Source organism: Aethalodelphis obliquidens, unplaced genomic scaffold, assembly GCF_003676395.1.
Source record: "Aethalodelphis obliquidens isolate GAN/ISIS:26980383/991018 unplaced genomic scaffold, ASM367639v1 scaffold1, whole genome shotgun sequence".
In the NCBI taxonomy this organism is placed as follows: domain Eukaryota; kingdom Metazoa; phylum Chordata; class Mammalia; order Artiodactyla; family Delphinidae; genus Aethalodelphis; species Aethalodelphis obliquidens.
This window is the reverse complement of record NW_020837945.1, coordinates 11,340,479-11,368,389: the sequence shown is the minus strand read 5'-3', so window position 1 is coordinate 11,368,389 and position 27,911 is coordinate 11,340,479. Positions and strand designations below refer to the sequence as shown.

The following is a 27,911-nucleotide window of genomic DNA, read 5'->3' as shown; positions in this document are numbered from 1 at the left end:
AAACATGGAAGTTCATATATCTCTTCGAGATAATGATTTCATTTCCTTTGGATATATATCAAGAGGTGGCATTGCTGGATCATATGGTAGTTCTATTTTAATTTTTTGAGGAACCTCCCTACTGTTTTCCACAATGGCTGCACCAATTTACATTTCACAACAGCAGTGCACAAGGGTTTCCTTTTCTCCACATCCTCGCCAGCATTTGTTATCTCTTTTTGATAATAGCTATTCTAACAGGAGTGAAGTGATACTTCATTGTGATTTTGATTTGCATTTCCTTGATCAGTAGTGATGTTGAGCACCTTTTCAGTGTACCTGTTGACCATTTGTATGTCTTATTTGGAAAAGTGTCTGTTCAGGTCCTTTGCCCATTTAAAAATTGTTGTTGTTGTTGTTATTGTCTGTTCAGGTCCTTTGCCCATTTAAAAATTGTTGTTGTTGTTGTTGTTATTACATTATTTTTCTATTGAGTCAAATGAGGTCATTGTAAACTCCTTAATTATATTAAGTATTCCTGCTCAAAAGCCGTATTGTCTGTCCATCATTTGTTCTATCCCTTCCATTTTTTTTTAACTTGAGCTTAAAGTTGAGTCTTTTTTTATGTGTGTTTTAAAGATAAAATACTTGTTGAAAGTTATTGGAAACTCTCTTAAGAGGATAGTCCAATGTAGATATTCTAGTTTGTATTCAACTACTAGGATTGCCAAACTCTTGACTTTTAGTTTTAGAATTTTCTTTGTGGCTTGTGACCTAATGGGAAGTATCAATACACTACACTGTATGTATTTAAAGTGCACAGTTTGGGCTTCCGTGGTGGCACAGTGGTTAAGAATCCACCTGCCAATGCAGGGGACACGGGTTCGAGCCTTGGCCCGGGAAGATCCCACATGATGCGGAGCAACTAAGCCCGTGCACCACAACTACCTAGCCTGCGCTCTAGAGCCTGCAAGCCACAACTACTGAAGCCCACGCACCTAGAAGCCCTGCTCTGCAATAAGAGAAGCCACCCAATGAGAAACCCATGCACTGCAACGAAGAGTAAAGCCCGCACGCAGCAACAAAGACCCTATGCAGCCCCCCACAAAAAATTAATTAATTTTTAAAAAAGTGCACAGTTTGATCAGTTTTGACACATGGATATACCTGTGAAACCATGACCATTATGACGATAGCAAACATTTCCATTCCTCCCCAAAGTTTTCCTGTGCCTCTCTGTAATTTTACATTCTGTCCCTTCCTCTACTGTCATCTCCTGGCAATCACTGATTGGTTTTCTATCACTATAGAGTAGTTAATATTTTCTGCAATTTTTACAAAAATGGAGTTATACTGTGTGTGTGTGTGTGTATACCTGCTTCTTTCATTAAGCATAGTAATTTTGACATTCATGCATGTTATTGCTTATAGCAACAGTTGGTTCCTTTTCATTGCTAAATAGTATTTCATTGTATGGGTATATCATTGTTTATTTATCCATTCATCAGTTGTTTGGGTTGCTAGTTTTTGGCTCTTAAAAATAAAGTTGAGGGGCTTCCCTGGTGGCACAGTGGTTGAGAGTCCGCCTGCTGATGCAGGGGACACGGGTTCATGCCCCAATCCGGGAAGATCCCACATGCCGCGGAGCAGCTGGGCCCGTGAGCCATGGCCACTGAGCCTGCGTGTCCAGAGCCTGAGCTCCACAACAGGACAGGCCACAACAGTGAGAGGCCCACGTACTGCAAAAAAATAAATAAATAAAAATAAAGTTGATATGATATGTGTAGAAATCTTCCTGTGGATAGAAATCTTCATTTCTCGTAGCTAAATATAGAGAAGTAGAGTGGCTGGGTTGAATGGTAGCTGTATAATTTTTTTTTTTTTTTTTTTTTTTTGCTGTACGCAGGCCTCTCACTGTTGTGGCCTCTCCCGTTGCGGAGCACAGGCTCTGGACGCGCAGGCTCAGCGGCCATGGCTCACGGGCCCAGCCGCTCCGCGGCATGTGGGATCTTCCTGGACCGGGGCACGAACCCGTGTCCCCTGCATCGGCAGGCGGACCCTCAACCACTGCGCCACCAGGGAAGCCCTGTATAATTTTTTAAGAAAACTGTTTCCCAATGTGATTATACCATTTTACATTCCTACCAGCAGAGTCTAGCTGTTCCACATTTTTGTCTGTACTTGGTATGCTCAGTCTTTTTCATGTTTGCCATTCTAGTGGAAACATAGTGGCACATGACTTTGGTTTAGTTTCCCTAATGGCTAATGATGTTGATCACCTTTTCATGTGTTTCTTGTCCGTTTCTGAGAGTTATTTTGTGAAGTGTCTGTTCACATCTCTTATCAATTTCCTCACTAAGTTGTTTGTCTTACTATTTACTTTTAGGTTGCAAGAGTTCTTTATATATTCTGAGTACAGTTCCTTTGTCTGATGTATGTGTTGCAAATGTTTTCTCCCAGTCTATGGCTTGCCTTTTTGTTTTCTTAAGGAGATAACATTTCACTTTGATGAAGCCCAATTTACTGTTCTCTCTCTTTTTTAAAAAATAAATCATGCTTTTTTGTGTCCTAAGAAATTGTTGCCTAGCCCGAGGGTCACGAAGATATTCTTGTTAGAATTTTTTTGTGTAAAACTATATGGTTTTAAATTTAGGCCAAATTTAAATTTTGATCCATTTTGAATTAATTTTTGTGTATTTTGTGAAGTAGGATCGGTGTTCCCCCCTCCCGCCTCCACCACCTCCCCATATCTAGTTGATCTACTTCAGTTTGTTGAAAAGACTTTTTTCCTCCAGTGATTTGCCATTGCCAAAAATGAATTCACCAAACATGTGTAAATCTATTTCTCAATGCTTTGTTCTATTGATCTGGTATGTCTGCCTTTACATCAGTCCCAAAAGGCCTTGGTTATTACATTGCTTTTTTAGTAAATCTTGAAATCAGGTAGAATAAATTCTCCAATTTTGTTCTTTTTAGAAATTGCTGTGGTTATTCTAGGTCCTTTGCATTTGCAAGCAAATGTCAATATCAGCCTGCCAATTTCTACTCAAAAGCCTGCTGCAGTTCTAATTGGGATTGCATTGAATATATAGATCCATTTGGCGGGAATTGCCATTTTAGCAATATTGAATCTTTCTATTAACATAGTATATCTCTCCATTTATTTAGGTCTTCTTTAATTATTTTTTAAGCAATATTTCATAGTTTTCAGCATAGAGACCTTGGCCTTGGATGTCTTTTGTTAAATTTATACCTAGGACTTTTACATTTTTTTGACACTGCTATAAGAGGGATTGTTTGTCTTCATTCAATTGCCAATTATTGTTCATATATAAGAATTCAGTTGATATCAACGTTTCATCCTGTGATATTGCCAAATTCACTTATTGTACTATTTTGTAGATTTCTTGGGGTTTTCTATGTAAACAATTATATCATCTGTAAATAGAGTTTTATAGATTTTTTTAAAATCTTTGTCTTTTTTTTTTTTTTTTTTTGGTCTGTTTGTTTTTCTTACCTTATTTCAGGGCTAGAACCTTCAAAACAATGTTGAATAGAAGTGGTAAAAGTAGGTATCCTTGCCTTCTTCCTGATCTCTGGGGGGAGAAATTTAGTCTTTAACCTTTAACTATGATGCTAGCTATAGCTTTTTCATAGATGCCCTGTATCTGTTTGAGGAAGTTTCCTACTAATCTTAGATTCCTGAGAGTTTTTATCATCCCTAGGTGTTGAGGTTTTGTCAAGGCTTTTTTTCCCACATTTATGGAAAAACGATTATATGAGCTTTTTGGTTTATTCTGTTAATATGGTTGATTACATTAATTTATTTTCAAATGTTAAATTAACCTTGACTTCTGCATAAACCCTTGGTTATGTTTTTGCCAATGTATATCCTTTGGTATATATTTTTGAGTTTCAGCTTTGAATTCTTCTTTGGTGAAGAATTTTTGCATGTTCTTTACAGTCTTGTTCTGTAATTTTGGGGGGATACAGCTCAAAAGACGTATGACTTGTCAATTTCAAGGACATTATGAAGATTAAGTGAGGTGGAAAACTAAAATTTTTTGGAAAATTATCAAGCTTACCTACATAATATATTGACTGAGAAATAGTGGAAGAACAGAATAGCAGCTGTAGTTTTTAAAGGGAATTGGCAGTGAGAAGTGGCCTGCTTCATCACTGGACTCACAGACTTTCAGTTCATTGTGGTGGCTTGACCACATGTGTTTTCTCTTCTCCTTCCCTGATGTCTGCCATAATCACATAGGCAGCTAAAAGATGTAAACTCCTAAGGAAAAAGATAACAGTAGAGAAGATAGTGACAGAAGATTTTTTTTTTAATATAAATGTATGTATGTATTTATTTATTGGCTGTGTTGGGTCTTTGTTGCTGCGTGCGGGCTTTCTCTAGTAGCGAGCAGTGGCTACTCTTCATTGTGGTACACGGGCTTCTCATTGCAGTGGCTTCTCTTATTTCGGAGCGCAGGCTCTAAGCGCGTGGGATTCCGTAGTTGTGGCACACGGGGTCAGTAGTTGTGGCTCGCAAGCTCTAGAGCTCAGGCTCAGTAGTTGTGGCGCAGGGGCTTACTTGCTCCGTGGCATGTGGGATCTTCCCAGACCAGGGCTTGAACCCGTGTCCACTGCATTGGCTGGCAGATTCTTAACCACTGCACCATCAAGGAAGTCCCCAGTGACAAAAGATTTTGACAATTTTTTGTAAAGAGAAACATAACTTTGGAAAGGAGTGTTAATTTGAGTTCAGAGGTAGATAAACAGTGCCTACAAATAAAGATGAGGTCAAGCAGCTTGTCCCAGGCCCAGAGTACTTGGAGGCTCCTGGCATTCCTAGGTCAGTTTTGCAGCTGAAAATCGAAATTCTTCAACAGTCTGTGTTTCAGACATTTTGAACCATTCTCTCCTGCACCCCAGCAGACAGGTGATTACGTCAGCCCCCTTCCTCTGGGGAGATGTGAAGAGCACTAGGCCAGAGATGCTCCAGACTAGAAGGGTGAAACATGGGGTTGAAAATAAAGGGATTGTATACAAGTCCACCCACTGAAGTTAGGCCCCTCACTTCTTTCTCCCTTCTCCACTCCTCCCCAGAAGCCAGCTGGAATACCACATCTAGCTGAATATAGCTTCAATAGAAAAAAATCTGACATTTGGAGATCTCCCAGTGAACAGGTGACGAGATATATCTGATCATCATAGGGAGAAGCCCATCAATTAATAAACCTGCCACCCATGCCCAGCTTCTGAGCATTGTTTTAGTGCCTCCATCTTAAATATGAAGGTACATCCAAGGATCACCAGATATATGAGCAAAGCCTCAAAAGTGAAAGAGAATGACCCTAAATGAACTATCAGTGAGCAAACAAAAAAGGAATCAAATGATGCAAGAAACAGAAGAAAACTAAAGAGTAAAATGAAAACAAAAAATCAGAAGAATAAAAGAAGTTGTGTCCATTTAAAAAAGAGATGGAGGAGAACACTAGGAATAAATAGTTGAGAACAAGATAGAGCTTTTGGAATTTTAAAATTCCATGGACAGGGCTTCCCTGGTGGCGCAGTGGTTGAGAGTCCGCCTGCCGATGCAGGGGACACGGGTTCGTGCCCCGGTCCTGGAAGATCCCACATGCCGCGGAGCAGCTGGGCCCGTGAGCCATGGCCGCTGAGCCTGCGCGTCCGGAGCCTGTGCTCTGCAATGGGAGAGGCCACGACAGTGAGAGGCACGCGTACCGCAAAACAAAAACAAACAAACAAACAAACAAAAATTCCATGGACAGATGAAATTGAGTATTAGGGCAAAGGGACTCTCACTTTTTAATTCTAAATTTATCTAATTTTTTTCTGTTACTATTTAGTATTCATTTTTAACTGTGTGCATTTACCATGTTGTTTAGTTAAGCATAAGGAAAATATTAAGTTTGGATTTTTTCAGTTGGGGAAGAGGACTGGCTTGGTTTCACGTTGACTGTTCATGAGCAAATAATGCCTGATGGGGATATTTGAGCCTGGGTTTGTGTTTGGTATTCTGGGCAGACATTAGTGTGCATTTTATTTAATATGCATTTTAAAACAGCAATCGCAGACAATGTTTTTCATAAAAGCAGCACAGGCTGTGGAGTTTGCTTCCCCTGCTCAAATCCAGCTTGGTCACCAAATGTGTGATGTTGTTCTAATCTTCGCCTCTCTGATTCTCATTTTCTTCGTGTATAGTATGGAATGGTAATATAGTACCTATGTCATAGGGCTGTGATACTACGGAAAGAGTTAAGGGACTTCCCTGGAGGTCCAGTGGTTAAGACTCAGCACTTCCACTGCAAGGGCACAGGTTTGATCCCTGGTCAGGAAACTATTGCGCATGATGCACAGTGCAGCCAAAAAAACCCCCAAAAACGGAGAGATAAGACAGTGTGCAGCATGTACTAAGTGCTCATTAAAAAGAGCAGTTGTTGTAACCATGAAGCAGATGGAGTAGTATATGTAGATGGTTAGGAAAAAGATATATTTAAAAAATAACAAATACAACAATACAAATAATGAGATAATAGGCTGTCCCGAGCTAATAGTATCACTCCCCAGACTGAAAGCTTCTTGTTGCTGGAGAGTCTTTCGTTCACATTCCTCAATGCCCATCATTGTACCTGGGACTGAGAAACTGCGCAGAGAAGGAATGAATGAATGAACCCTTAGTTGTAACATTCATTTGCAGTGCTATCCCCTAACTCTAGTATCAGTCTTCAGGTCATTAAGACAGCATGTTAGTGTGTTTATAAGTACCTAGGAGTGAAGTTTTCATAAACTTAAATGTTGCATTTCAATTACAGGCGTCCATTAGCAAGGTGAAAGTAACAGAAACATGGCTCAGTTTCCAACACCTTTTGGTGGTAAGTTTTCAAATATTTTCCTTTTTTAATGTACTTTGGAATCGCACTTTTAAAAACTTAGTATTATGGCAAATTTCAAATATTCACGTAAGTAGAGGGAATAATATAATCAACCCATCATATAGTTTCAGTGATTATCAATCAACTAATGGCCAATATAGTTTCACCTGGATTCTTTTGAGCACCTCTCATACATCAGATCATTTCATTCACAAACATTTTAGTGGGTGTTTCTAAAAGATAACACTTTTAAAGATATAACTACAATACTGTTACCACTCCTGTAAAGTTTCTAGTAATTCCTTAATGTCTTCAACTATCAAGTCAGTGTTAAAATTTTCCCTGATAGTCTTTAGATATTTTTCGTTGTTGTTGTTATGGTTGGTTGGTTCAAATCAGGATCCGAACAAGACACACACATTACAATTAGTTCATGTGTTTCCTAAGTTGCTTTGTTAGTGAACCCTTCTCCATCCCTGTTTTTTTGGTTTTTTGTTTTGCAGTTTATTTGTTGAGGTGACTGGGTCATTTATTCTGTACTTTTTCTTTAGACTGGATTTAAAGCATGACATTTTTGTTTTACTTTAGTTAATCTGCTTGAAACATCAATCTGCATAAGATGTGTTTTTCAGGTAATTTCCCCTAAGATTATTAGGAAAGTGTTAAATGTTGGTTTTGCTTACTGGCCAAGTTTTGTTTTGTTTTAAAGAGAGCATGCCATATGACTGAATTTCTCTTGGCAGCTGTCAAACCTAGCCACCGTGAAGAGAGTAAGGCAGCATAAAGCCCCATCCCTGGGATTACATCTGTAAAAGTCTCTGTGAGCTTCTAGTACAGAAGTCTGCAACCTTTTCAGAACCATTAGTCTTACTGTTTTATTTTCTGTTTTGTTTTTGTCCCCCTTCTTAGTTACTGAGCAAGTTTTTTGTTTGTTCTGTTTTGCTTGTTTGGTGGGGTTTGTTTCTGTTTGACAAATTTTGACAGGGCAATAGAAGTTGCAGGACTGTAAGGCCTGTGAGGGTAGGGATCTGATCTATTTCGGTCACCATCTTATCCCTAGTGTCTAACACAGTGTGTGGCACATAGGAGGTGTTCAACAAGTCTGTTTTCAGTGACTGAATGAATTGCTGCTCTGCCTGTCGCTGTCATATCAGACCCTGCAGAGAAGGGAGATTTCAGTGTTTAGGCATTTTGCTTGTATGCTAGGCACCTTCACATACTGTCTGTTCCCACCTTTTGGGAAAATGTCTGAACTTTTGAAAACCTTCTACCTGTGTAATCTAGAGTTATTTGGTGAATTTGTTTGAGAAAACCTAACACTAAAGTGAGGAAAATCCCAGAAACAAGGGGATATCTGGTCAGTCCAAGAACTGAAACTGAAGGACTTAAACCCTGTTCCCTCTGGTTTGCCATTGTTTTTTTCAGGATACCCATTTTTAAAAACAGCTTCAGTGAGTTATAATCTACATGCCATAAAATTCACTACAATCTAGTATTTGAATATTTTTATCACTCCAAAAAAATTTTCATGGAATCACATAGGATACTAATTTAGTGAAGCTCAATTTTTCCATAACTTTCACTTGTGGCATTTAAGATATCTGAAAATACTGTTTTAAATTAGACTATTGATTTGTAAATCAGTCTGTTTATGTAAATAAATGATGATTATTAACATGTCTTCATACAGTCCTGCTAACTACAGGGTTATAGGACAAGTTTTTAAAAAAAGAGTTTGTGCTAATATCTTTTATTTTTTTTGGCCTGCTTTACTCTTAATTTTCTTTTTTTTCCCCTTTCTTTAAAAAATTTTTATTGGCATATAGTTGATTTACAATGTTGTGTTAGTTTCTGTTGTACAGCAAAGTGAATCAGTTATACATATACATATGTCCACTCTTTTTTAGATTCTTCTCCATATAGGTCATTACAGAGTATTGAGAAGAGTTCCCTGTGCTATACAGTAGGTCCTTATTAGTTGTCTGTTTTAAATATAGTGGTGTGTATATGTCTACTCTTAGCTTTCTAACTTTATATTCAAAACTTCCAAGGACAAACAGATGTTAACTTATCAAATCATTTATAACATACCGACAGTATCTTAAGGTACTATGGAAACTGTGCGTGTGAGCACTTTGTTTTTATTTTCTCATTGAATAATTTCTTTGTCTTTTCTTTGGATTGTAGGTAGCCTGGATATTTGGGCCATAACTGTAGAGGAAAGAGCAAAGCATGATCAACAGTTCCATAGTTTAAAGCCAATATCTGGATTTATTACTGGTAATTGGAGTCAGTATTTTTACATTTTTACTTATCATAGTGCATATATCTGTGGAAAATCTATTATGCAGAGCGAAGGTGGGCACATGTGATCTAGGGTACACTTTGCCTATTTTGCCTTAACCTGGAGTCTGTATTTTTACAGTTGCTTCTCTTCCAATGCACTCAAGTCTTTTTTACAGTTTTTAATGAATGCCAAGTCACTGTTTTAGGCATATCACTATTGGGAATTGTTTAAGATTAATGGACCACATTCTTTAAGTAATTGTAGCATTGGACTGTGGTCCTTGAGCAAAAACACTTCCTTAATTCTGATCTTGAACTGGCTTGAGTAAATTAACAGATTATGAACATTAAAAAAATTTTTTCTTATTGCTATGTCCTTAAGGTCCTTTTGTACTTTGCGTTTTCTAATCTCTTTCCTGTTTGATTACTCTTCAGGAATTAGCTTTAGAAAAAATGGGATCTAGATTTCCTGGGAACTTGCTTTTGTGTGTATTTGTTTCACTTCTCTTTAACTTACTAATTCTTAGTCCTCGATGTGATTCTTTTAATCATTGTTACTAACTCTCCATAAATATGTTAGAAGTACCAAAAATCTGAAGTGTAGGTAAATGAGAATGGCAAAGAACTCTTTTGTAAAGTAGAAGTATGGGTCATCAGTTTCTTGAGGATTTCTGTAGGTTCACTTTGTTGTAATGTGTAGCTGTTACCATCTTAATTACTAGCAGATTAATTAAAGTGGACAATCTACCCCTACACAATGGTAGGCCCTTTTTGAGATGATTTTTTTTTTAAGTGTTACATTCTAAAGTCAGTGCTGATGGATTCATTTTATTGTTATTTATAAACTTATCATTTGGCTTTTAAAATGTATTCAGTTCAGTATTTACAGGATTATTAACCTCTTTCTTTTTGTAGTTTTGCCATAAGTGGTTTTCTGTCAGCTGCTGTTTTCTTCTAAAACTTTTTCCATTTCATTTACAGGTGATCAAGCTAGAAACTTTTTTTTTCAATCTGGGTTACCTCAACCTGTTTTAGCACAGATATGGTAAGTTGGAACTTCATACAAGCAGAAGGTTATAAACTAGTCCAGTAATATCTAATCTTAATTTCTTAAGTTACAGAGGAGAACAGGTATTTCTAGTCTAAAATACCCCACTACTTCTTACCAGAGAAGTACTTCTGAAAAGTGTCTTTCTGGTATGGAACTTTAAAAAAAAAAAAAAAAAGTGGTGACATTTGCAAGATAACTGTTACAAAGTTGAATTTCCAGTTGAGAAATCTACATTTTGATATTTTCTCACCACTTTGGTTTTTTTGTTTGTTTGTTTTCTGGGGTTTTTTTGGCCACATCATGCTGGAGTGTGGGATCTTAGTTCCCTACCAGGGATTGAACCCATGCCCCCTGCATTGAGAGCACAGAGTCTTAACAACTGGACTGCCAGGGAAGTCCCTTTCTCACCACTTTGTTTTACCTTCATCCACATCACCCATATTCATCTAAATGGTCCACATTTCCTGCTTTATAATGTGATAGTTCTGTATCTTTCATTGAATAAAAGGTAAAGAAGATATTTGAGGTTAATAATGGAATAACCAGTGAAAGAGTGAAATAACCAGTATTCATTACAGTGTTGTGCAAGGTGAGCACATAAAAAATATTGTTGAATCTCTTGATTAACTAGCACAAATAAGTGTTCAGTCTTTTGAAACCACAGGAAAGAAAGAGAATGAATGAAAAAGACTGGCAAATACAGTTTTGGGTTCTAGGTTTATGACTTTGGGAAGCCATGCTGAATTCTTTGGCCAAGAAGCCACGTTTTCCTGCAGTGTATGGTTCTTACAGTTAGTACATCATTTCCCTGGGTTCGTTAGTGTTGTGGTGGGCAGCTTGTTATGGTGAAAAGAACACATGATTTGTAGTTGAATCCCATCTGTACTACTTTCTATCTTTCTGATTTGGAACATGTACTTACCCACCCCCAGCCTCAGTTTTCACATCTAGAAAATGGGAAGACACTTGTTTCCTTACAGTGTTATTGAGTGGATTAGCAGAGAAACTGTATGTAAAGGACTTAGTGTGGGCCCTGGCACATAATAGAGCCTCAAAACAAAACCCCAGAAAGGTACTGAGCTGGCCAAAAATGTTCGTTCGGGTTTTTCTGTAAGATGTTACGGAACGCAAAAATAAAGATTGACATAGTTCCTTGTTGCCTTTAAGCAGAGTCTACAGAACATAGTCTAAGCTTGATTATAAGTGTTGTCAGTATGAAAATCATTTACTATGTTCTGAAATAGCAAAACTTTCATGGGAAATTATATATTATTTGTGTGTGGATTTATTTGAATTGAAATTAAATGATATCAGATTCCTGTGCTTTTTTTGGTGTCTGCTTTATTTTCTTTTTCCTGGTTGTCAGCATATGGGCTGCCAGACTGTCTCTTTCAACTATGATACCCTTTTAGTGCTAATGTCTCATCTACTTTGAAGTAGAAAATTCAGATAACCAAGGTTTTTGGAATTACTTTTATTATTTTTTTAAATTAATTAATTACTTTTTGGCTGCGTTGGGTCTTCGTTGCTGCGGACAGGCTTTCTCTAGCTGTGGTGAGTGGGGGCTACTCTTCGATGCAGTGCACAGGCTTCTCATTGCAGTGGCTTCTCTTGTTGCGGAGCACGGGCTCTAGGCGCACAGGCTTCAGTAGTTGTGGCACGCGGGCTCAGTAGTTGTGGCGCACAGGCTTAGTTGCTCCACGGAATGTGGGATCTTCCTGGACCAAGGATCAAACCCATGTCCCCTGCATTGGCAGGTGGCTTCTTAACCACTGTGCCACCAGGGGAGTCCCTGGAATTACTTTTAAAGTAAAGTAAAAGACACACACACACACACACACACACACACACACACACAGAAGGAACACTCATGTACTTCTGAGCACAGGGACACTGACCTGTTGGTTAAGTGCCTAAGTCTAAATGCAAGAAACTTGTGACATCTGTGTTAAATTTCTTTTTGCTTTGTGTTCTGCTGTGTGATTGTTTTTCACACCATCAGCCAAGATCACTCACTAGAATCTTCCTTTCCCAGACTTAGCTTCCTTCACTGAATTCTGCTTTTATACTGTATTTCCAATCTATGAAGGTTCATTCAAGAAGCAGTCTTGTAATGAATACTCTGCTGCAAGGAAATCTATAATAAATTAACATTTATTCATTCAACAGTGGAAGAATATTTATCAGATGTCTACTATGGGCCTGTGCCTGTTGTAGGTGCTGGGAATACAGCTGTGAACAAAACTGACAAAATTTGTGCTTTCATCGAAATTGCAATCCAGTGGAAGGAGATGGTCAATAACAGCATAAAAACTGTCACATGTTAATAAGTGTAATGGAGAAAAATAAAGTATTATTTAGTAAATTTCAGTTCTTTCAATTAAGACAGTTAATTTTTTGTTTGTTTTTTTGGGTTTTTTTGTTTGTTTTTTTTTTAACCAGAGTATACCAAAGTCATTTTTACCAACTTATTCTTTTCATTGTGAAAATTTTTTAACAGTGAATATAATGAGTCTGCAGACTTAGGTTAAATCAAAAGTGTTCTTTGTCTTTAATTTTTTTCTGACATTTTGTTAAATAAATTTGTGATGGCATATTTTACTTTCATCAAGAATTGATATCAGGGGAAAAAAAACAAAATGAAACACACCTCTAAGAATCTTTTCCCAAAAGCAATATCTCTGAAAAGTCGTTAGAAATTTCTCGAGCCACAGATGTCCTGCTAAGATGCTGGAATGGTGTGGTGCAGAGTGTGAGGAACATCTGTCTTTTGACACTAGCTCTGATGCTTCTTCACTTTGGAAGCTTGAGCAATACTTCACCTCTTCAAATTTCGGTTTATAAATTTATAAATAACAGCTGACCTAATGAAATAGTTTTCCCTCCCTATCTCTCATGCTAATCTTGTGTTCTCATGTGGTTTTTCTGATGGGATCACAGGGCAAGTCCAATGCCACTTTTGGTAGAGAGAGAAGTGGGTTTGAGTCTAAAATTTTAGGCAGTCCCTGTGTCATTCCTCTGGGGAAGAAGAAAATTTTGGATTGAGAATTAGGACCTTTTTCTAGTTTCTCTTTCTCTCTGGGCCTTACTTTCATTTGCTCTGGACCATTCAAAAGTGTGAGTGATGTGCACAGCTGGGAAATATCTGTTGGAATCCATGTAGAAATTATATTCCAGTTAATTAATTTATGAGCTTTGGAACGATAACCTACTAATACTTTGGAACTACCTATCTCTCCAACCCAGTTTCCAATTAAGAATACAGGAAAACTTGAATTCTCCCTCAGAATGGAGTCAAGTCAGTGTGTGTAATGCCAAATTATAACTGTGGCCAAAGATGATATATCTTCCTAGAAATTGTCTTGCTAATAAGGAACTGGAAGGAACAGGGCCAGTATCCTATATCCTTTTGGCAGCTTAAATGCTTAACATTGTTGCAACCTTGATCTGGTGTGGAGACAGAGAAGAAGAAAGCAGAGGGCAATGGACAAGAGCCTTGAAGGCGGAGGAAAGCAGAGGTGGAATGAGGACTTTGGAATCAGAGGCAGTAGGTAGGGGCCACAGAAATGGGGATTAGAAGCTCTTAAGGAGAGAAATGAGGGGAAGAGAGGCAGCACCACCTAGAAATGGGCCCCAAGAGGAGGAGGAAGCCAGAGGCATAAGGGCAGAAATTAGAACATCTTGGTGATCTGGCTCAAGGATGGGGCAGGGGGCAAGGCTAACGCCTGTGTGACGCCTTTGGATGCTATCTTAGGATACCACTGAGCATATGTCAGGAGGGCCTTCAGCTCCCAGCAAGATCAGTTTGCCAAAGTCATTTACCCCCAGAAAAAGTCATCCTGGACATTCCTGAGTCGTCACCATCTCAGTTCATGGCATTGAGCATCTACCCGGCTGCTGGAAGCCATGCCTGATTCCTCTCTTTTCCTTACCCTACGCAACCAATCCATCAGCAGGTACTTTTTGACTCCATTTACAGACTGTATCCCCAATCTGGCCATTTCTTTCTGTATCCTTTGCTACCATCCTAATTTGTCATAGTGGGCCTAATAGCTGGGCCCACTATTCGAGCATTCTGACTCCCGAGCATTCTGACTGGAGTCTCTCACACTTGCCCGTTTAGATTCCATTCTCCAAACAGCACCCCAACAATCTTTTGAAAAAGTAAATCCATTTAAAACTCTCCATTGATAAGAAAACCCAAAGTCATGACCAAGGCCACAAGGCCCAATATGATCTGGCTCTTGCTTTTTCCCTCTTCTCTTATTTTGTACCACTCCCTTCCTCAATTTTTGCACTCTAGTTTCTCTGACCTTTTTTCTATCTTTAAATGGGTTCCTTTGGCCTCAGGGTCATTGCACTTGGCATTTTCTCTTCCTATCATGCAGCTCTTCTAGATCCTCACATATTTGGCCGATTACCCTTCAGGTTTTGGTTCACCTCCCCAGAGAAGGGCTTCCTGACCACTAATCTAAAGCAGTTCCCTCTCCCCACCTGCTCTGAAGAACGTCTTCTCTTTCCCATCACCTTGCTTTATTTCTTTTTTTTTTTTAATAAATTTATTTATTTTTGGCAGCATTGGGTCTTCCTTGCTGTGTGCTGGCTTTCTCTAGCTGCGGCGAGCGGGGTCTACTCTTCGTTGCGGTGCGCGGGCTTCTCGTTGCGGTGGCTTCTCTTGTGGAGCACAGGCCCTAGACACGCAGGCTTCAGTAGTTGTGGCACACAGGCTCATTGCAGACTGTAGAGCGCAGGCTCAGTAGTTGTGGTGCACGGGCTTAGTTGCTCTGCAGTATGTGGGATCTTCCAGGACCAGGGCTTGAACCCATGTTCCCCCTGCATTGGCAGGCGGATTCTTAACCACTGCGCCGCCAGGGAAGGCCTTGCTTTATTTATTAATAGCACTTACCGTGTGGAATAATCTGACTAGTTTTCTTGTTGAGTGTCTGCTTGCACTGAAACAAGCTCTGAGGGCAGGAACCTTGCCTGTCTTTTTCTTAGTTGTAAGCCTAGTTCCTGGATAGAGACCTTAGTAGGTGACCTGTTCAAAAATATTTGTTGGAGAAATCCCTGGTGGGCCAGTGGTTAGGACTCTGTGCTTTCACTGCTGTGGTCCAGGTTCAATCGGCCAAAAAAAAAAACTTCGGATGAATAAACAAACAGATGGGTGAGTGACTAGGCCTGGTTAATCTGCACAGTGGGAGGTGAGCAGCCTGTGATGAGCCTTTGTGGGTGAAGTAGGCTCCTAAAGGAATCTGTTGGCTTCAGTTCTGGTGTAGTGAATGAGACTGAGCGAGAGGAGGCCCGCTCTATGAATCCTATGATACAAACAAGATAGTTTCAGAATTTCTACACTCCCATCCACCACAAACAACAAACCTATTCAATGGCGTTCAAGGTTACTTCATAGTTCTTTTGTTTATAGCCTGAGGATATATGAAGTACTGTGTTCAGAAGTTATTTAGATTAGTTTTTTTCCCTTCTTCCTATGTGGGCATGTTACTTATTTAAAATACTATTAGGTTGATTTGGTTTTTTTGCTTGTTTTTTTGTTTTTAATTAATTTTTATTGGAGTATAGTTGATTTGCAATGTTGTGTTAGCTTCAGGTGTACAGAGAAGTGTATCAGTTATACATATACATATATCCACTCTTTTTTAGATTCTTTTCCCATATAGGTCATTACAGCATACTGAGTAGAGTTCCCCATGCTATACAGTAGGTCCTTATTAGTTATCTATTTTATATGTAGTCGTGTGTACATGTCAATTCCAGTCTCCCAATTTATCCCCCCCCTTGGTTTATATGTTTTTGTTTTTATTTAGTTTAGGGATCTGCTCTCATCTTTGTGAACTTAATTTTATGTTTTGAATATGTAACACATTAACAAGATTCCAAAAGCTAAACTCTACAAAAGTGTGAACTCAGAGAAGTGTCACTCGCTGTCCTATTGTTTCATCCCATTCCCACTTATTTTATTAGCTTCTTATTATCCTTTCTTTGTTTATTTCTGTGGGGAAAAAGCATGTCCATAATATGTGTGCAAATTTATATTTAAATTATTTCCTCTTCCTTCTACTTTGAAAGTAACCTCCTATAAATGTTCTTTTGTTCTTTGCTTTTCTCACTTAACAGTGTATCCTAGAAATCGCTCATAACATTCCATAGAGATCTTCCTCATTTTCTTTTTACAGTTATATAATAGTTATTGTTGAAGATATACCATAGTTTATTCAGCTAATTTCCTGTGTTTTCTGCATTTGGGTTATTTCTAATATTTTGCAATTATAGATAATGCAGCAAAGAATGAGTTAAAGCATGTTTTTTTCCTTTGTTTTTTTTTGTGGTACGCGGGCCTCTCACTGTTGTGGCCTCTCTCGTTGCGGAGCACAGGCTCTGGACGTGCAGGCTCAGCGGCCATGGCTCACAGGCCCAGCCGCTCTGCGGCATGTGGGATCCTCCCGGACCAGGGCACGAACCCGTGTCCCCTGCATCGGCAGGCGAACTCTCAACCACTGCGCCACCAGGGAAGCCCAAAGCATGTATTTTTGTATTGTTGGAAGTGTATCTTCAGGGTGAATTCCTAGGATTGAATCACTGTGTCAAAGAGTAAATGCATATGTAGTTCTGTAGGTGTGGCCAGATTTTCCTACACTTGGAGTTGAAGCACTTTTTCCTGCTGACAGTATGTAAGAGTGCTATGTGGTTTATTTGTACAAATCAAACAGAAAACTTACCCTTAGTATTCAGCATACTTGTGGACCTTTCCTCATCTCAGCCATGCCTGTTATATATAGATTTTTTTTTAAATTTTATTTATTTTTAGTTGCATTGGGTCTTCATAGCTGCGTGCGGGCTTTCTCTATTAGCAGCGAGCAGGGGCTACTCTTCATTGCAGTGCACAGGCTTCTCATTGTGGTGGCTTCTCTTGCTGAAGAGCACAGGCTTTAGGTGTGCAGTCTTCAGTAGTTGTGGCGCATGGGCTCAGTAGTTGTGGCACATGGGCTTAGTTGCTCCTAGGCACGTGGGATCTTCCCGGAACAGGGCTTGATCCTGTGTCCCCTGCATTGGCAGGTGGATTCTTAACAGCTGCGCCACCAGGGAAGTCCTTATATATAGATTTTAATATCAGACTAAACACTGTATTTAAGATCAGTTTGTTTTCAGGAGTCATAGATAGCTATTTTGTCTTATTTTTTTATTAAAAATATTTTTTATCATACTTTCTTTTTAGCTTTGGAAGTTTTGTGAATTTCAGGATCCTCAGACTTTTAGTTAGTCTTTTGGGGAGATTATTAGAAATGAGTAAACTGGGCTTCCCTGGTGGCACAGTGGTTAAGAATCCGCCTGCCAATGCAGGGGACACGGGTTCGAGCCCTAGTCTGGGAAGATCCCATATACTGCGGAGCAACTAAGCCCGTGCGCCACAACTACTGAGCCTGTGCTCTAGAGCCCGCGAGTCACCGCTACTGAGCCCACGTGCCACAACTACTGAAGCCCGCACGCCTAGAGCCCGTGCTCCACAACAAGAGAAGCCACCACAATGAGAAACCTGCGCACCACAACGAAGGGTAGCCCCCGCTCACCACAACTAGAGAAAGCCCGTGCGCAGCAACGAAGACCCAACACAGCCAAAAATAAATAAATAAATAAAATAAATTATAAAAAAAACTTTCATTAAAAAAAAAAAGAAATGAGTAAACTGAGAAATAACTATAAATAAGAGATGAACTGGACAGCAGAGCTGAAATCATATTTTGCAGAGAAGATTTGAGAAATCGAATTCCAAATCTACTCCAGTATATTAGGAGGGGGTGGGGAGAGTTGAGCTTTGTAGGAGTAACTGCTATAGTTCTAAAAGACCTTTGAGTTTTTACTACAAAGGAGTCCCAACAGTTATATTCTGTTAGTTGAGCAAAAGAATTTTTTTAAAAAGGTCACACAAAATTGTCAAAAAAGTTTTGGAGTTTTGGTGGATGTCTAGAACCTGAGCATTATGTGTTTCCTCTCCTCTCCTTTTGAGGCTTCTCCTAATTAAACCATTACTAGAAAGTCTCTTCTCTCATAACCCACTCATTATCCCACACTGGGTATTTTTGTTTCTCTCTAGAAAACATATTTTGGGGACAGTAGTGTGGGGAATAGGGAGTGGGAATCTATCTGCCTGATTTTTTTTTTTTTTAAGTATGCATGTCAATGTTGATTGTTGGGAGGTTTTTTTTAATCCATGAAAACCATTTGAAATAGCTGAATATCTTTTTAAAAATATTTTGGGGATGTCCCTGGCGGTCCAGTGGTTAAGACTTGGTGCTTCCACTGCAGGGGGCACAGATTCAATCCCTCGTTGGGGAACTAAGATCTCTCATGCTGTGTGGTGACGCAAAAAAAAAAAAAATTTGGTAAAAGAGAGAAAGCTCACCATTTCATTTTATTGATTTAGTTTCCTTTATAAAACCTGAAAAACAGTACAAACGTAAAGCAGCCGGAGACCAGTCTCAATTATGATCGTAGACACAGAAAATCAAAACAAAATCTTAGCAAATAGAATTCCACAATGTACAAAAAGTATGACCAACTTGAGTTTATGCCAGGGGTGCAAGATTGGTTCAGAATCAAGGAATTCCCTCAACATTATTATATCAGGAGATAAAAGGAAAAAGAAAATGTGGGATCAGATCAGCAGATGCTGACTAAGCATTTGATAAAGAGTATAGTAACCATTTCTAATAAGTAGAAAAGGGAACTGCTTAAATATGTCAGATTACTTTCTAAAAATCAGTACCAAATATTATTCTAAACAATGAAACACTGTAGTCATTTTTTTTAAAAAACCATTTAATTTAAACTCAAAACCAAGCAGGGATGCTCACTTAGTAATGTCATAGAGGCAGTAAGACCAACAGGAAAGAGGAATGGTGGGGACTTCGCTGGTGGTGCAGTGGTTAAGACTCTGAGCTCCCAATGTAGGGGGCCCGGGTTTGATCCCTGGTCAGGGAACTAGATCCCACATGCCGCAACTAAGGAGCCCACGTGCCACAACTAAGGCCCGGTGCAACCAAATAAATAGAAGTAAATAAATATTTATTTATTTACAATAAAAAGGAATGGTATAAATATTGGAAACGAAAGTTAACTCTCTGTTTTGCTAGTTATGTGATTGTGTAAGATTCACAGAAGTTTGGTAAGATTGCTCAATACACCCAGCATAAATGATTATTAAAAGCAAAATTCTTCTCTGTGCTTGAAATAAGCACCTAAATATGGAAATGGGGGACATGTTCTATTTAAAAGAGTGACAGAAATGATAAAATTCCTAAGAACACATTTAACAAGAAAAGTAGTTACTTATATTGAAGGAAGTGATGTAATCTTATTAAAGGAAATATTAGTAGAACTGAACATACTATTTTTCTGAACTAACTATCATAAAAATGTCAGTTCTCGGGCTTCCCTGGTGGCGCAGTGGTTGAGAGTCCGCCTGCCGATGCAGGGGACACGGGTTCGTGCCCCAGTCCGGGAGGATCCCACATGCCACGGAGCGGCTGGGCCCGTGAGCCATGGCCGCTAAGCCTGCGCGTCCGGAGCCTGTGCTCCACAACGGGAGAGGCCACAACAGTGAGAGGCCTGCGTACCGCGAAAAAAAAAAAAAAAAAGTCAGTTCTCTAAAAATTCATGTATCTAATGCAGTTCCATCTTGATTTTCATTAGAGTTGTTTATAGAATAGATAAATTAAAAGTTAATAGGGAAAAAGAAATGTCTGTGAATGGCCAAACAAGTTTTTTTTTTTTATTGGAGTATAGTTGATTTACAATGCTGTGTTGGTTTCAGGTGTACAGCAAAGTGAATCAGTTATACATATAAATATATCCACTCTTTTTTAGATTCTTTCCCCATATAGGCCATTACAGAGTATTGAGTAGAGTTCCCTGTGCTATACAGTAGGTCCTTATTAGTTATCTGTTTTATATATAGTAGTTTATATGTGTCAATCCCAATCTTCCAATTTATCCCTCCCCCCGCCCTTACGCCCTGGTAACCATAACTTTGTTTTCTACATCTGTGACTCTATTTCTGTTTTGTAGATATGTTCATTTGTACCCTTTTTTTAGATTCCACATATAAGTGACATCACATGATGTTTGTCTTTCTCTGTCTGACTTACTTTACTCAGTATGACAATCTCTAGGTCCATCCAACAAGTTTTTTTTAAAAAAGCCTTGCCAGATACCAGAACATACCATAGAGTCAGTGGGATCAGATTATTGTCACATTGACCTGGGAATTGTTCAGTCAGAGTAGATAATCCAGAAATAGATCTCCTTTCATATGGACGTTTAATGAACCCCAAAAATATTTCTTTTTACTTCAATGAGAAGAGGATGGATTGGTTAATAAACATTGCTGGGAACCCTAGGTATCCACCTGAAGGAAATCTGGTTGAACCCTGGGGTAACATACCACACACATATATGCAATTACAATTGGTTTAAAGATTGAAATGTAATAAAGTAATACCATCTTAGAAAAGAAAGCTATGTGATAAAAGAAATATTTTACACATATAAAAATGTAGAATTTCTGTATGCTAAAGATATTACACACAAAATGGACAGAGTTTTAAAAAATCTTTCAACAACTGACAGATAAACAGTTGATATGTAATATACAATGAGTGCTTTTAAACTGACAAGGAAAAGACATGCAGTCCATCAGAAAGCTTGGCAAAGGATGTGAATGAGCAGTTCATGGAAGCACGAGTCCAAGTGCCCAAGAAACATGGCAAGCGATGCTCAAGGCCACTAGAAATGAGTGAAATTCAGATTCCACTGGTGTGGTATGCTGAAGGCGGTCATTGACCACAGGAGGCCTGGGGCACTCCTATCTGAGGCAGAAGGGTGGTTTCTGTAGCCATGGGGTTCCCTTTATGACTTTATGACCATTAAAATTTTTCCTGAAGAATAGTGTTGACTTTTACAATTCTTAACATGTTTAAAGATTTTTAATCTTTGTTGTATTATTACGCTTTTTACTGTGCCTCATGTTTTCTTACTTTGAGTTAACTCTAGAAATGTAGGGTTATTTTCTATGTAGCTTAATTTTCTTTTGAGGACACAATCTTTATGTGGCTCATTTAAAACATTGCCAATGATGGCATTGTAATTGGAGTAGCTGGTCTTAACATTTGAAGTTTCAAATAAAACTTTTCTTAAGAAAGGATTAAAAAATAAATCCTTATGCCCTTAAAATCTAGACTTCAACAAATGAAATCTGAATGAACATATTTTGTGCAGAAGAGGTTAAATCATGAATATGCACAGTTTCAGTTAGCAAAAATGTAGTTTCCAGTTGCAAGTACAAACCCCTTTCTTCCTTCCTCTTACTCTTATTTGAGAGAAATGCTTTACATAATAACTCATTGGAAATTGACTTGACCGTTTGTTTGAGTACCACTTTCAAATAGTAAGTGCATTTGTAAGGTCATTTAATGAATTTCCGGAGCTTTGAAAGTATGCTAGTATTACAGTATAGTAGAGCATAGTGTGTCACATCCCCATGGTGAGGTTTGTAGAACCCCACAGAGGAGTTGATGCAATCTAATCAAGTATCTAGAAATAAACTCTGTTTCTAAATACTTTTTTCCTCCTAATAGCTTTATTGTCACATAATTCACATAACAAAAGTCGCAGTTTTAAAGTGTATAGTTCATTGGTTTTTAGTCTTTCCAGAATTGTGCAACCATCACCACTACCCAGTTTAGAACATTTTTCTCACTCCAAACAGAAACCCCATTTGATGTCCATGGTATATATCCTGACATTCAGACTGAAAATTACCATGTGTATCGTAAAAGTAGAGAGTAACACAATAAAACATATTTCATATTTATATAAAACCTTTTCAGTTTTTCCCTACAGCTTGGTAAACAAGTTTTGTTTTGTTTTGTTTTCCCCGGGACCGAGGGAGCTGATTATTTAGTTTTTGTGTGGGTGGGAGTGGTGGTTTGGGAAAGGTTCTTTTAAGGTCACAGTCATTCTAAGCCCATGCTGTTGGTTTGCAGGGCGCTTGCTGATATGAATAATGATGGAAGAATGGATCAAGTGGAGTTTTCCATAGCTATGAAACTCATCAAACTGAAGCTACAAGGATATCAGCTCCCCTCCGCACTTCCCCCTGTCATGAAACAGCAACCAGTTGCTATTTCTAGCGCACCAGCGTTTGGTGAGTCTGAAAAGGAGTTGGTTCCTATATTTCATTACATGTTTTTAAAATAACTATTTCCCTTCTCCCACCCTCCTCTCTCAGTCTGTAGCATTGTGAAGTTCTAGGAAGTATTCTGTCTGAAAAATGATGGCCCTGTGCAGAAAGATAATGATGGAAGGGAAGAAGCATGGTCACATTCTAACCCTGGGATGAGAGTAATCAAAATGAAAGCAAATAAATAAATTTCACAGCTTACATCTCAACCAATACAAAGGCCTGGGATGAATAATAAAAACACCTGAATTGGGGGCTAACTCCATAGCATACAATATATGAATTAATCATCCCACTGTAACAAGTTTGATATCTTTGAGTCATTGGCTTATGAAAACTTAGACTGAGATTTAATTTTGTACTTTATAAAAATGTGGACTAAGTTCTAGTCATATAAATCTCATTGCAGGATACATGTGTGTGTAATCTGTGAGGTGTAGTGCCCTCTGTGACGTTTCACAGGACTCAGCTATCCAATTGATTTCTATAACAATGCAGAATAAAACTCAGGTCACTTTGAAATTAAGATTAATCTTTTCTTTTTAAACGTCTTTATTGGAGTATAATTGCTTTACAATGGTGTGTTAGTTTCTGCTTTATAACAAAGTGAATCAGCTATACATATACATATACATATATCCCCATATCTCCTCCCTTTTGCATCTCCCTCCCACCTGCATCTCCCTCCCACCCTCCCTATCCCACCCCTCTAGGTGGTCACAAAGCACCAAACTGATCTCCCTGTGCTATGCGGCTGCTTCCCACTAGCTATCTATTTTGCGTTTGGTAGTGTATATATTAGTCCATGCCACTCTCTCACTTCATCCCAGCTTACCCTTCCCCCCACCATGTCCTCAAGTCCATTCTCTACATCTGTGTCTTTATTCCTGTCCTGCCCCTAGGTTCTTCATAACCCTTTTTTTTTTTTTAAGATCCCATATATATGTATTAGCATATGGTATTTGTCTTTCTCTTTCTGACTTACTTCACTCTGTATGACAGACTCTAGGTCCATCCACCTCACTACAAATAACTGAATTTCGTTTCTTTTTATGGCTGAGTAATATTCCATTGTATATATGTGCCACATCTTCTTTATCCATTCAAGATTAATCTTTTTTGATTTATTTAAAAACTAGCTCCCCTGCCTTTTTGTATTGGGGTGGGGGAGAGGATTTCTATAAACTTCAGCCTCCAGTGACTCACATATGCCAAAGATTTTCAAGGAAATTCATATTATATATTTTAAAAATGATTTATGAACATTACCCACCAAAAGAAATAAATGTTTCCGTCTTGGGAAGATACCACCCATTACCCTCTAACCTGAGAATCAGAGCCCTAGATTCTATTTCTACCTTTACTATTAAACTCAACCTTGAAATTGAGCTTGATTAACTTTTCTGTGCCTTAGTTTCTTCACTTTAATATAAAGTACAAAGTTTACCATATGTATTCATTCTCTCACCTTGTAGAAATGGTCATTCTTAATTTAAATTTGGTTCTCACCCTTTAAAAAATTGTAGATGGGGCTTCCCTGGTGGCGCAGTGGTTGAGAGTCCGCCTGCCGATGCAGGGGACATGGGTTCGTGCCCCGGTGCGGGAAGATCCCACGTGCCATGGAGCTGGGCCCGTGAGCCGTGGCCGCTGAGCCTGTGCGTCCGGAGCCTGTGCTCTGCAACGGGAGAAGGCCACAGCAGTGAGAGGCCCGCGTACCGCAAAAAAAAAAAAAAAAAACGTAGACGGAAAAGTGATTGAAAACAGTTTTAAGAAACAAACATGTTTTCCTCATAAAATATATTATAATCTGATTTTCCCTTCTTATTTGCTGGTGGAAAAAAATGGAGAAAATGTGTATTGTCTTGTGCCATTTTGTAACATGGCTTTCTCAGGAAAAAGACCACTTTGAATTGTAATATTTCCTCAGATAATGCAGTATGGGTGTGAGGACCATTGTTAGTTCAGTATTGTATTGATCCTATGTGATTTATTTTTTTTTTTTTGCGGTACGCAGGCCTCTCACCGCTGCGTCCTCTCCCATTGCGGAGCACAGGCCCCGGACGCGCAGGCTCAGCGGCCATGGCTCGCGGGCCCAGCCGCTCCGCGGCACGCGGTAACCTCCCGGACTGGGGCACGAACCCGTGTCCCCTGCATCGGCAGGCGGACTCTCAACCACTGCGCCACCAGGGAAGCCCCTATGTGATTTCTTAGTTAAAGGAGCTTATCAAACATTTTAAGGATTCTCAATGGAAAACATGAATAAAACACTCTAAAGTATTAGCAATCTGCCATACTTAGAGTCCTCAGTTTTCAGTTGCAATGGGCAAGTAGTCATTTAGGATTGATAATTAACATAAGTTTCTTATTCTCTCACCTCCTTAGTACTATAGCCAAATACCATTTAATTTATAGAAAGCTTATCTTTATGGTTCTGTTTACTTGCTTTATTATACATCTGAAGGTAACACTTAAATTGGGCAAATACACCAAAGCTACAGGAATCTTTTCCTGGCTTTCAATTTGTTGCCACCATTTTAGTCCTGCAGGTGGTAAAGCGTCTCCTCTGGGTAAGGATTTCCCAGGAAGGTCCCAGCAATCTCCATTAAGTGCAGTGTCTTCCTCCTTTGGAAGGTCTTTTTATGTTTGAAGTAGACTAATTGTGAGAACAGACAGAAGGTATTTGCAGGTTGCTTTACCAGCATGAGTCTTGTTTTTCTGGCTTAAAATCTCAGAGACTGCTAAATTATTCTATAAGAAGGTAAGCTTTAATACAGAGATTAACCTCATACTTGTTGGTGAATTGTCTTTAAAATTTCTATATAAGATGCAAACCTGTTTTGTTGCTGTAGTGCTTATTTTTCTGTATTTGTTTACACATTAAATTCTGACAGAACACCAACAAAAAATGAAATCAAAGGTGCAGATTGTCAGGGAAAAAGGAACAAACTTGCAGTGTCCTGCTGCATCTTCTGTTTCTTTCTTGCTCTTATTGGATTCTTGACCTTTCACATTGTCACATACTTCCTTTTGAAAGGTTTTGTGTTTCCAGAGCATCTTTGTGTTTCCTTGTGCTCCTTTTCTTTATGGTATTAAGAAATATGTATTTTATTCACAGTAATGAGGCAATTGGCCATATTAAGTTTTTTGGTTTTTTTTTTGCCACGCCACGTAGCACATGGGATCTTAGTTCCCGGACCAGGGATCAAACCCTCACCCCCTGGATTGGAAGTGCCGAGTCTTAACCACTGGACTGCCAGGGAAGTCCTAAGTTATTTCTTAGAACAAAATTCCACAGGGAAAAAAATCCATTATTATCCCAATTTAAAACATAATTCCATAAAAAGCTGTCTTTTAGTCAGATGTTTTTCTTAAAAATTAAATGGTAATTAGTCAGCTAAGATCACCAACAGTTCTGATTTCTTACCTGTTCTCAACCTAGACTTTAATTATTTAGGTTGATTTAAAGATTACAGTAATCAGATCCAACATCTGATTCATGGGAAAGTTCTTAGACAGTTTAAACAAAACACAAAAATTGTGGATAGAGTTTCCTTCTCTCTCTTCATCCTGATGTATCTGATGACAGGGAGTAAAGTGAAGGAGGTTTGGGAGGGGACAGTCAATAGTCATTCAGGTTGTCTCTGATACAATTAATGATAAGCTGAGATAAATGAATGCTATGCTTTTACTTAAAGGTTCACTATTAAAAACAAACAAACTATGCATTGCCTTTCTTTTGGTGAGGTTGAGCCGCAAGTCTGGATATTTTAACGGGAAGGTTACAGGTTTTGGGTTAGGCAAGTCGGACAGTGATCCAAGAGAAGAAGGAAAACTCAAGAAGTCACGTGAGAGCAAAGGCCAGGAAGAGCAGAGGTGAGCAGTGCCATAGGCTGCAAGGGACCAGGGCCCCTGTTGATCTTGTCCATCGTGTGTTCGCGGTTTCTAGTCCTCAGTTAACCAGCTTAGTTAAAAGTAGAAGTTACTCTGAATCTCTGAAGGGCCCTGTAGCCAGCGTTTGGTCGAAACCCAAAACAGCTAAAGGGTGTTTGGTTTTCTTTTGGCCTCCCTTCCGGGGCTGCAAGAAGAAACCTCGGAGTGGAGAAAGGGTCAGATAACCACAGGCATCCCATTGCCTCTTTTTCCCAGAAACCCGGGTGTCAGTAATTCTTCCTCTGACATATAATATGTCTCGTCTTAGTCCATCCTGCTATAGGAATTTCAACGCTAGGGATAGTGCCGATTTATTTTCAGGAGGGGTGGCCTCACTGCCCAGAGGGTTTTACAGTCAGCTGAGTAACCTGCCCCGGCCTCTAAGGGAAGCCAGGATTTCTTAGCTGCCCTCCTGCCAGCCAGACCTTAGCTCTTACCCCCAGCTTCTCCACTGCTTTCCCTCCCCTCCTTCTCGTCACGTCACCCTTCTCAGTAAACTGTTTTCAAGAAGATAAATCATGAGGGAATTATAGAAAATAAAGAGAAGTTAAAAGTACATGGTCTTAATCCACTTTGCCCAAGTTTACTCAAAGATCTGGCCTTTGGGGCTTCCCTGGTGGCGCAGTGGTTGAGAGTCCGCCTGCCGATGCAGGGGACACGGGTTCGTGCCCCAGTCCGGGAGGATCCCACATGCCACGGAGCGGCTGGGCCCGTGAGCCATGGCCACTGAGCCTGTGCGTCCGGAGCCTGTGCTCTGCAACGGGAGAGGCCGCAACAGTGAGAGGGCTGCGTACCGCAAAAAAAAAAAAAAGATCTGGCCTTTGCCAAGGTAATTTTTTTTTCTTATACTTCTTCTGGCTACTTGAGAACATAATTTATTACTATTATTATTTTCTAATTAATATTAGACATTATCTGACCATGGGTTTCCTAGCCCTGTGGTCTGTCTTTACATATAGTATTTTATCTGGTCACAACAGTAACCCTAAAAGTATGCAGAGATTATTGGCTCTCTTATACAAACGAGAGACCTGAGATTCCAAGAAGTTGAACAGTCTGCTTGAGACCATGTTTCTGAAAGGGAGGTAGAGCCTGTTCAAACTCAGTTTTCCTGAAGGCTCTTGGTTTCCTTATTTCCTTCTCTCTTCCCACCTTCCTTATCACTAAATCATGAGGGTGACATGGGGCATTGTCACTCTTCCAAGGTTAATGCAAATGTTAACACACTGTGGAATTAAGGCTGGCTAGGGGTTGGATAATCATTTTTGTTAAGAAGAGGAAAATGGGGTGCAGTGATATTGTGATTTGCCAACTGTGTTTAAGGACATTCTGTGAGTATGCCTCATACCTTCTTCCTTCAGTGTATTTGCACACAGCATCATTCTTCTTATACTCTGGACTCAACTGTTTCAGGGGGAGGTTGTTGCTTTTGTTTTTGCCAGAGTCCATGGTTTTATTAAGTCAGACCAATCAATATTTTTAAGCCCTGATTGTGTGTCCTAGTTGCTGGGAAGATGGTGGT

The 27,911-nt window shown here is 39.2% G+C and overlaps 1 protein-coding gene across 5 annotated transcripts in view; it reads left to right on the top strand.

Moving 5' to 3' along the window:
• ITSN1 (intersectin 1) overlaps positions 1 to 27,911 on the top strand; it is a 181,878-nt gene that overhangs the window by 54,517 nt on the left and 99,450 nt on the right. For all 5 annotated transcript variants that reach the window (XR_003431660.1, XR_003431659.1, XM_027100918.1 and 2 more), the window contains exons 2-5: positions 6,810 to 6,869; positions 9,057 to 9,149; positions 10,137 to 10,200; positions 22,263 to 22,423. Coding sequence is in view for 3 of the 5 variants with exons in the window: in XM_027100918.1 (XP_026956719.1) it covers positions 6,842 to 6,869; positions 9,057 to 9,149; positions 10,137 to 10,200; positions 22,263 to 22,423 (346 nt within the window). In the remaining 2 variants the exon portion in view is untranslated. The remainder of the gene's footprint in view (positions 1 to 6,809; positions 6,870 to 9,056; positions 9,150 to 10,136; positions 10,201 to 22,262; positions 22,424 to 27,911) is intronic.